General features: G+C 34.1%; 1 protein-coding gene across 1 annotated transcript in view; it reads right to left on the reverse strand.

Annotated features, from left to right (window-relative positions):
• The window catches only part of DNAH7 (dynein, axonemal, heavy chain 7), a 250129-nt gene that overhangs the window by 69824 nt on the left and 168777 nt on the right, over window positions 1-11528 (reverse strand). Inside the window, 1 exon segment of the mRNA XM_008563289.1 lies at window positions 10283-10437. Within this exon segment, the coding sequence (XP_008561511.1) occupies window positions 10283-10437 (155 nt within the window).

Below are 11528 nucleotides of genomic sequence, written 5' to 3' on the forward strand. Positions count from 1 at the left end.
TGGAGTAAAATCAGAGAAAGATTTCATGTTATTTTAAATATCAACTGTCAACATTCAACCCTCTGAGTTATTTCAGCCTTTCTAGAATGCTTCTGTTTCTAGTTATCCATAAAATTATTTTTGTCTTCTAAGTATAGGGAAATGATGTCAAAAAATAATTGCATTCTCTGGGAAGGCTTAAGAGGCCTGATTCCATAACCTCTTAGCCATAGTCCTGCTCTGTGTTCCCCACTTGGCCTGAGATTCACTACGTGTCTAAGTCTGATGGCAGTGAAGTTCATTCAACTGAGACACCAGAGAAAAAGCATTTCCAGGTGTAGTTATTTAAACTTTTACTTCATTTTTAATTACGAAAAAAAGTAACTTATGCTTCTTATGGAACATTGGAAAATAGAGGAAAGTATAAAGAAATTAGAAAACTACCCCTAATCAGATTTTTCTTAGTCTCTCCCTCTCCCTCCCCTGAATTATTTTATGTAACTGACTCACACCATATCTAGGTTGTTAGAAAAATGACACAAAACTATATATGATAGTTATTTGTTGAATAAATTTCTTCTCTTCAGTATTTTTTTTTTTCCTTTTTGTCTCTTTTTTCGTGACCGGCAACGGATCGCAACCCTCAGTGTCGTGCCCGTACCGGACCGGGACCGGCAACGGGATCGCAACCCTCGGTGTTGCGCCCGCACCTCGCTCAGCCAGTGAGCAGCCGGTCTGTATGTGGGATCCGAACCCTCGGCGGGAGCATCACCGCGCTCCCAAGCGGCGCACTGTAGAGTGCGCCACCGGGCCGGCCCCTCTTCAGTATTTTTTATTCATCTTTTTCTATACACAGTTGAGACTAAACAATATATCAAATTTTGCATCCTAATTATTTTGCTTGACATTATAGCATAACTATTTCCCTATATAATTAAAAACTCTAATAAAGATGCTTTTAATTATTGCATAATAGTCTATCATGTTAATGTTCTCCCATTTTTTAAACCAGTGCTCTATTACTAGGTATTTGGATTGTTTCCTGTTCTGAATATTATAAATAGCACCGTGTACAAAACTTTGCATTTCAGAATATTTTCTTCTGATAGCATTCCAGAAGGAGAATCCCTGGATCAAAGATCAGTGACAATGTTAAGGCTCTTGACACATGTGCAAAGTTGAAGTCATATTTTGGTGTTTGGGGTGCTATCACAGCCACACTCAGATCATGGCATTGTGTAGGAGTTCTTCAAGGGACTGGGTGTGCAACCTTGATGGGACGGAAAGGGCACAGGACATGGAAATGACAGGTATTTGGATCGCTGTTGCAATGAAAGTACAGACCTATTCTGCTCCTTCCCATTGGTTACTCCTGGCTAAATGAATTTCTAAAATTCTCTTCTTGTCAATTTCCTCCACAGCTGAGATTTTACTCAAAGCAGGCATGTCAGATAGTTCTTAAAATCATTTTCATTTTCTGCTTGAGTAAGATGATTATTGTTCGTGGTTAAAAAATATAAAAGCATCACAATGTATTAAATATGTTAATCTTCTATTATTCTGGTTGCTTCCATTTTCCCACTGTTACTAATAATGATACAGCATACACCTTTTTGAATAAACCTTGTGTTTATCTCTGTCTACTTAATCAGGTTGGAATCCTAGAAGTGGAATTAATGGCCAACAGTTAAGAACATTTAAAAAGCCATTTACATTGACAAATTACTTTCCTAAAAAGCTGTAGAGATTTCATAGTTGCAATGAGCACTCATTTTGTTGTTTCTTTTTAAACCTATTTTCACATAATATTACTGTCCTTACAAATGCTAGAAACCATATTGTTGTATTTTCTCATCATCCTCACAACTTTGAAAATCACGGACTGTTGTTATTACCCCAGTTTTGCAGATGAAACAGGCACAGTCAATTGCAGCAAAATTTTCAGTTAACTCAGCAGTAAATGACAAAGTAGGGACTTGAACTCGGCAGTCTGGCTCCTTACAAGGCTCTTTTAGCCACTATTTGATACTGTCAGCATTAAGTACTATATTTGTGACTTTTATAATTTGACAAGTAAAAAATATTGTTAAGATTTTTATTCTGGGCAGGGTGTTTTAGCTGCTCTCTGGCTAATTATTTTTTTTCTTCTGGAAACTGTATGTTAACACAAGGGTACTTCAAAAAGCTCATGGAAAGATTCATATTATCTTTTTTGTGTGTGTGACCAGTAAGGGGATTGCAACCCTTGGCTTGGTGTCGTCCGCACCGTGCTCATCTAGTGAGCGCACCGGCCATCCCTATATAGGATCAGAACCCGCGGCCTCGGCGCTACCAGCACTGCTGCGCTCCCAGCGCTGCACTCTCCCGAGTGAGCCACAGGGTCAGACCCATATTATCTTTTCATTCTATTTTTCCATGAACTTTTTGAAGTTCCCTCATATATTGGCCCATTTTTCCATTGTGGGGTGCATTATTTATAATTAGGTTCAGTAGCATGTGTCAGAAAACCCAAAATAATAGTGATGCCAACATGAGGGACTTTATATCTCATGTAAAGGGGAGCCTGAGGCAGTCAGTCCAGGGCTAGAAGGACATTGTGTCTAAATAGTGAGGGACCCAAGGTCCCACCATCCTGCTGTTTCACTCTTCTCAGCATATGGCTTTGAATTCTTGGGCCAATATGGCCTTTCAAACCACCTCCACATTCCAGGTTTCAGAAAGAAGGCAGAAACAGAAGAAACAACATCCTTTAAGTGATTTCCTGGGAGTCACAAATGGCACTCCCATTTGACCAAACTCACCCATAGTCACATGGCCGTATACAACAACAGAGATTAGGAAATGTAGTTCTTTACTCTGGGTGCAACATGCCCAGGGAACACAGCGGGTGGTAACAGTGAGGAAACCGGTGAGTGGGTGTCAGGGAACAACCAGCACTAGCCACAATATGCTGGTTTAAACACTGTATTTGCATTTTTTTTAACATCGTTGCAGCAAATATTCCCCCTAGTTTTTCACTTGTTTTTAAATTTGTTTATGTTTCTTTTTTATAATTTAGCTTTTTGTTGTAGAAATTTTCAAACCTTTTTCAAAAGTAAAGAGAACAGTAGAAGCCTGCTGTACGAGGCTTGATATATTTTTCCATAAAGCCAGTTTTTCCAACACCACTTGTTGAATGATCTATCATTTTTCCATTGGTTTGTAATGCTTACTTTAAAATGTATCAAAGGCTTACATATATTACAGTTTATTTCAGAGCTTATTCTGGTTAATTCCAAACTTATTTTTTGAATTTTTATTGGTTCTTTACTTTCTTTACTCCTAATTTAACTTTAGCATTATTTCCTAAACATTTATTTATGAATTGACATCTTTACAACATTTAGTTTTCCCGTCCGAGAAAAAGAGATGTCTTACTCGTCTTGTTTTTCTGTAAAGTTTTGTCCTTTTTTTCACTTACCGTTAAAGTCATTCTAAGCTTTTATTTTATTTGTTTTGTTTCCTATTCCCTGGTTGACTAGAATCACTACCCCCCTATTTTGGTTCTCAGTTATTATTGATTTAATATTCTTTTTGGAATATATCTACTTTACTGAATTCTTTTGTTCTAATACCTTTCAGTTAATTCTCTTTAGTTTTCTAGATACGGTATATTGTTTCTGAATATGTTAATTTTGTTTCCTCTTTCCAAACAAGCACCCTCCTTGTTTCTTGTATTATTGCATTGCAAAGAACTTTCCTAACAATGTTAAGTAATAATAATATCAATTTCTCATTTTCATTTTCACATGATCAGATTTTTTAAATCTACTAATTTGCTAGATTATTATGAACTGAAATTCTATTGAGAAATATTATAACATTTAAATTTTGTTTAATTGCCTCAATATTTAGCAATGTCAATCTTTTGCACGAAATCTGAATTTTATAGTAATGTTGGCTAAAAAGTAATATTTTATTACACTCACCCTAATTTATTTCCTAGTTTGAAGTGTCGTTAAGAATGTCTATATTAATATATATAAGAATATTTTTGAAGCTAAAGTATACATTATGAAACTTAAATATTACACATTTGATTCCTTTCCCCAAGAGTGAAAATTTATTGTCTTCCAGGTAGACTCAAGTCTTAAGCTGTTAGGAAAACTTTTCATAGCACATTGATTTCAAAGAAATATGTTTTCAGTATTGAATCCTTATCATGTTATAAGCCTCACTGGAAAAGTAAAAGCATTCTAAATGTAAAAAAGAAAAAATCCATAGGTCACGTAATTACCTAGAATGCCATCCTTAATTTAACTATTTTATTTTGACTCTAACTTTTGACTCTTTTAATTTTTAATTAAATAAAAATATGTCTCACATTAAAATTAGAGAAGCAAATTCATGAGACAGACTTCTCTTCATATGTTTATCATCAACATTAATAATATCCTGGTTTATGTAAAAACTTCCTTCCTCATTCTCAAGTGTCAACACATCATGGTATTTATAAAACTTGTAGGAAACCAAGACTGGGAAACCAAGCACACAGCTGCTAATATCTTTGAGTAAAGCAGATCACCACCTCACTTAAAACAAATAGTTATCCCTAGCATCAGAAATATAAAGAGAAACAAATGTCTTTTCAAATTCCTTTTTCACTTAGGACATTAAGAATAATATCAGTTCTTTAGTTATGAATTATATACACTATCCTGTTATGACTTCAGATTAATAGAGAAAAATTCTCCTGCAAATTATGTTCAACTCTTGTAGCATAATTTATTCAAAGTAGATTCAACAATCGTGAGTACCTATGGGATGCCCTCAAGCAGCTTGTAGGTGGGAAAAAAACAGTTACGTACATAGTAATAAGGGCAATAGTAGAAATTTGTAAACGCTTCAGTGTTTGGCACTTCACTGGATGGGTTGAGATGTCACAGAAAAAGAGGTATTTGAGCTGTATCTTAAAAAGATGAAATTTAAGGGAATTCACCAGANTGGGTGTCAGGGAACAACCAGCACTAGCCACAATATGCTGGTTTAAACACTGTATTTGCATTTTTTTTAACATCGTTGCAGCAAATATTCCCCCTAGTTTTTCACTTGTTTTTAAATTTGTTTATGTTTCTTTTTTATAATTTAGCTTTTTGTTGTAGAAATTTTCAAACCTTTTTCAAAAGTAAAGAGAACAGTAGAAGCCTGCTGTACGAGGCTTGATATATTTTTCCATAAAGCCAGTTTTTCCAACACCACTTGTTGAATGATCTATCATTTTTCCATTGGTTTGTAATGCTTACTTTAAAATGTATCAAAGGCTTACATATATTACAGTTTATTTCAGAGCTTATTCTGGTTAATTCCAAACTTATTTTTTGAATTTTTATTGGTTCTTTACTTTCTTTACTCCTAATTTAACTTTAGCATTATTTCCTAAACATTTATTTATGAATTGACATCTTTACAACATTTAGTTTTCCCGTCCGAGAAAAAGAGATGTCTTACTCGTCTTGTTTTTCTGTAAAGTTTTGTCCTTTTTTTCACTTACCGTTAAAGTCATTCTAAGCTTTTATTTTATTTGTTTTGTTTCCTATTCCCTGGTTGACTAGAATCACTACCCCCCTATTTTGGTTCTCAGTTATTATTGATTTAATATTCTTTTTGGAATATATCTACTTTACTGAATTCTTTTGTTCTAATACCTTTCAGTTAATTCTCTTTAGTTTTCTAGATACGGTATATTGTTTCTGAATATGTTAATTTTGTTTCCTCTTTCCAAACAAGCACCCTCCTTGTTTCTTGTATTATTGCATTGCAAAGAACTTTCCTAACAATGTTAAGTAATAATAATATCAATTTCTCATTTTCATTTTCACATGATCAGATTTTTTAAATCTACTAATTTGCTAGATTATTATGAACTGAAATTCTATTGAGAAATATTATAACATTTAAATTTTGTTTAATTGCCTCAATATTTAGCAATGTCAATCTTTTGCACGAAATCTGAATTTTATAGTAATGTTGGCTAAAAAGTAATATTTTATTACACTCACCCTAATTTATTTCCTAGTTTGAAGTGTCGTTAAGAATGTCTATATTAATATATATAAGAATATTTTTGAAGCTAAAGTATACATTATGAAACTTAAATATTACACATTTGATTCCTTTCCCCAAGAGTGAAAATTTATTGTCTTCCAGGTAGACTCAAGTCTTAAGCTGTTAGGAAAACTTTTCATAGCACATTGATTTCAAAGAAATATGTTTTCAGTATTGAATCCTTATCATGTTATAAGCCTCACTGGAAAAGTAAAAGCATTCTAAATGTAAAAAAGAAAAAATCCATAGGTCACGTAATTACCTAGAATGCCATCCTTAATTTAACTATTTTATTTTGACTCTAACTTTTGACTCTTTTAATTTTTAATTAAATAAAAATATGTCTCACATTAAAATTAGAGAAGCAAATTCATGAGACAGACTTCTCTTCATATGTTTATCATCAACATTAATAATATCCTGGTTTATGTAAAAACTTCCTTCCTCATTCTCAAGTGTCAACACATCATGGTATTTATAAAACTTGTAGGAAACCAAGACTGGGAAACCAAGCACACAGCTGCTAATATCTTTGAGTAAAGCAGATCACCACCTCACTTAAAACAAATAGTTATCCCTAGCATCAGAAATATAAAGAGAAACAAATGTCTTTTCAAATTCCTTTTTCACTTAGGACATTAAGAATAATATCAGTTCTTTAGTTATGAATTATATACACTATCCTGTTATGACTTCAGATTAATAGAGAAAAATTCGTTATCCCTAGCATCAGAAATATAAAGAGAAACAAATGTCTTTTCAAATTCCTTTTTCACTTAGGATATTAAAAATAATATCAATTCTTTAGTTATGAATTATATACACTATCCTGTTATGACTTCAGATTAATAGAGAAAAATTCTCCTGCAAATTATGTTCAACTCTTGTAGCATAATTTATTCAAAGTAGATTCAACAATCGTGAGTACCTATGGGATGCCCTCAAGCAGCTTGTAGGTGGGAAAAAAACAGTTACGTACATAGTAATAAGGGCAATAGTAGAAATTTGTAAACGCTTCAGTGGATTGTGAGTACCTATGGGATGCCCTCAAGCAGCTTGTAGGTGAGAAAAAAACAGTTACGTACATAGTAATAAGGGCAATAGTAGAAATTTGTAAACGCTTCAGTGTTTGGCACTTCACTGGATGGGTTGAGATGTCACAGAAAAAGAGGTATTTGAGCTGTATCTTAAAAAGATGAAATTTAAGGGAATTCACCAGATGGATGGAAGGGCACAGCCAAAAGCTGAAGAGATGTGAAACAATGCCATGTTGTTATACGTACTGCCTGCTCCCCTGTATCCTGCACTCCCACCCTCTAATCCTCATTTCACCTGTAATCTCTCTCTCCTCCTTTAAACAATAAGCTCCATGAAAGCAGAGACCAAGCCTGTCTTGGTCCTGCTGTGTTTTCAGTGCCTACTGCAGTGGTAGTTGCAAAATAAATGTTAATTAGATGAATGAATGAACAAAAACACGAGCAAATGAAAGAAACATTAAACAAGCAGGAGTTTTGAATCCCTGATTTGTCATATACAAGGGGGAAAGAAAGTAAAGTGCTAGGAGATAAGATTTAAAAAGGAAGGAAGGCTTAAATATCATTGATTTCACTATTGATACAGATTTCTCTTCATAGATTCAATGGAAAATCATTAAAAGATCTATATACAAATGGATTTCATCGGCAATATTTATATGATTATATTCTATGCACACCTCATCCATTGGCATAGCCAATACAAAGGTACCTTTATTTTCTAGAGCATTAGCTTTTTTTTTTTTGAGCAGCAGAATAATTTTTTTCAAAGAAGATCTTATCTTAAAATTCAATATAAAAAAGAAAAGGGAGCCCTGCTCTGATTGAACCAGAGACAGGTGAGTGAAATAGGTGAGACCTCTGCCTTCTCAACCCAGGCTGCCTGTGAGGGACGACAGATCTAAAGCCACTGTCCCTGCACAGGCCAATATCTAAAGATAACTTCTTAAATGGAAGAGTCTTTAACCATTTATGTTTTAAAACTATAACAGTAACTGATTCTTTTACTCAATGGTTTAATATAAAAATAGCAATAAATCTGCCATCTGTTTCCCTTTCTAAAAGAGATCAAAACTTTTCACGTCTCTCTGATGGTTAATGTTAGAAGGCATTGTAAATAATCATTAGCCATTTTAAAAGTATTTCAGTCCAAAAAGTTCGTTAAATCAACTGAAAGAAAGTCTCTCTTGTGTGATACAGTAAGCACTGGACAAAGACGTGGGGACTAGTTACAGTACTTCCCTTAACTGGCTGTAGAATCTTGGTTAAGCCAATTAGTTAACATTCTCTAATACCTCACTTACCTTGTTAATAAAACAACGCGGTTGGAATTGCTATTGGATTTCAATTTTTATGGCCATAACTCAAGTAAGAAATACATTTTATATCTTGACTTGGTACACATACACACATATACACAAAAAAATTAAAATTTTGTGAAATAATGCTTACCCTTGCTCTATGCTATGCAGCCTAATATTTTCTATTCTTTTCTATTGCATTTGATGAACAAAATATTGGTCATGACCCACTGAATTGGTTTATTCTCCCATGGTTGTGACCCATAATTTAAAAACACTAGACAGAAAATCTCTATGGCCCTTGATACTTTAAAATTATGAAATTCTAACATCAAAATATGTAACCAAGGTCATAGAAAGCTTCAGAATGCCAAGCAAAGCATATGGTACATGCTCAATTGTCACTTAATTGTCTTTTACTATGTTCAGGAAATTAAATATTTAAATTAAATTAAGTAATTTTAATTAGTGGAAGTATTTAAGGTGGCAGTTCCTTCAAAATATCTTCCCTGATTCCTCTGAATTCTCATAGTGCATTATCTGTGCCTTTCTAGTTATATTCTATTAAAAGATAATATGTATAAACCACATAGTAAATGCTCAACAAAAAACAACATAAATCAAGCACTTATCAGACACTGCTCTAAGTACCCAATGTACAGTAACTCATCTTCCTCACACTGTATATTTAAAGTACACATGGGGAAACTGAGTCTCAGGAAAGTCACTGAACCAAACACTGAGTAACAGAGGCAGGTACTCTGAATCTGGAGCCAATGCCCCTCCCCATTAACAGTTTACTGGCCCCAGTAAGGGTTAGTGATGGATGTTTACTTTCTATTTTTATTACAGTCACACACCCACATTGCAGTTACGCATATGCATGTATATATATGACCCTGATATTAAACAAGCAAAACATTTGATAGTAGAAATCATGTTCTCCGTGTTTATGTAACTCCTATATCACCATGCTTTACTCTAAGAACACCAGTTGAATGATTGAAATGTGTGTTTATGTGTCTGTGTCTGTGTGTTCATTACATAAAAAATTTTGTAGGGAGACAGATTTTTTCATTTCATGCTTACCCTAACAGAACCTAAAATTGTAATTAATATTTGAAGAATAACTCCTTATTAATATACACAAATAAGATGTCTCTAAGACTATTCTTCCATATTCCACTAGCTCTAATAGCAAGTGTGATTTGCTGAACTTGTCCTGGAACTAAATAGGTTGTAATTTCATAAGTGTTTACATATTTTGGTCATGTAAATTGTCAAAACTTGATAGATTACATGAATTTAAAACATGACTAATAACCCCATTCACTCAAATCACAAGTATTCTGGTTTTTGCTTTGACTAATATAACATCTGCATAAGAGCTTTATCGAAAAATATTTGTCATGTTTCTAATCTCTCCATTGTAAAATGGCAGATAATAGACAGGCATTTAAAATCTGAACTCTCTTCCCTGCCAGTTTTGTAGGATAAGTTGAAAGAGGAATAAATAGATAATTGGACTACTGTTGTGTTAAAATACTATTGAATACCAAGTGGCCCTTTTAATTACGAAGTGGAGCTGTAATGAGAACTAAAGAATTGCGAACCATGGACAAAAATTAAAACAGCTGAATTAAAAGAAACATCAAAAGAATCTTGAGACAAAGAAAATTTCCTAACCTTCTGGGAGGTTTATAATCTGTAAAGTTCTCATTTGGTTAATTGTCAATAAATAATGAAAGAGATTTACAAAGTTACCATTTAAGATGAGTCTGACACAGATAATCTTTTTAAAAAAGAAACAATCTATATCATTTTGTGTTAATTGTGCCCTCTCCAGGCATTTGCATAATGCACACTTGTTATTCAACTACATACCGGGAGTACCAAACTGGATGCAATTTTCCAGAGTCCTGACATAATCAGAGTCACTTAATTTGATTAGATGAAGACTGTTGGCTTTTTCCATGTTCTTGATCCATTTATTGGCCTGACCTTGAGGATCTATCATTAAAGGCCACCTTCTTGCATTCCTGAAAAAAAGGAAAAAGATGATGCTGGTCCAGCCATGATTTGTTTCTGCACTATTTAATCATAAACACGTCACATTTTTAGTAACATTTACTTTTTAGCTTATGATAAATTATGTTCTGAAAACAGAGACATACAGATGGGGTGGGCTACTAGAGTGGCAACTACAAAAACCATTCCACAAAGTTAATACAAGTTTTTTGTTTTACTTTTTTTGGAAAATTACAATCTCTAAATGTTAAATTACACTTTTGAAAATATTTGCTGCTTTTGCTAATTAAGTCACAATGACAATCATCAGATGGACTGAGTTGGAAATCAGGAAATTCCAGTTCTTCAGTAGGCCGTGCTATTTATTAATCCCGTGATCTTGGGCAGGTCATTTTACTTCCTCAGCTTCTACCTGCTATCATTTGTACAACAGGGAAAGAGAAAGGATTGGAACATCCTATCTCTGTCTGACATATAGACCATTAGAGATGTAATGGTCTAAAGAAAAGGTGGGAAGCATAATTTTATACCATCTAACCCTCATGATAGCCATGGACACGAAGATGTTAACATAATTGTTGACCCAAACTTGTTTGTTTCAAACACTTGTATATTTTGTGTCATATACATAGTTCATTACATATTTGCCTAGTGATCGTGAGTTTCTTGGAGACAGGAATATGTTCTCTGAAAGTCAGGGGGTTTACGCTATGGGAAAGCTCATACCTGTTTTATTTTCACTCACGCCCCCTCCTATCTCCCCACCCCCACCCCCACACACACTCCTTTTATGATAAGAACAAGAGCAGAACTCCACGAAGAACCCAGCTTATTTTCCAGGGTGATGGGGAGTCCCAGAAGAGTTAGCTAGGATCTGCCATCACCATATGATATCTAAGCACATAGCTTTCTGCCCCATATGAAGTGTAATCAGCATGAAGATTACCGTTCTTTTTCTTTCTCTTAGAAGTTTCAATAAACACAAGCCATAATTCAGGCCAACTTCCTAAAGATACCGTCATGCCCTCCAAAACTAAGCAAAGCAAATTCATGCAGAGCATTAGAAGAGCAGGAGGAGAAAATAAAAGGTGACCGGGGGGGT

This window comes from Galeopterus variegatus, unplaced genomic scaffold (genome assembly GCF_000696425.1).
Source record: "Galeopterus variegatus unplaced genomic scaffold, G_variegatus-3.0.2 Scaffold172, whole genome shotgun sequence".
Taxonomy (NCBI): Eukaryota; Metazoa; Chordata; class Mammalia; order Dermoptera; family Cynocephalidae; genus Galeopterus; species Galeopterus variegatus.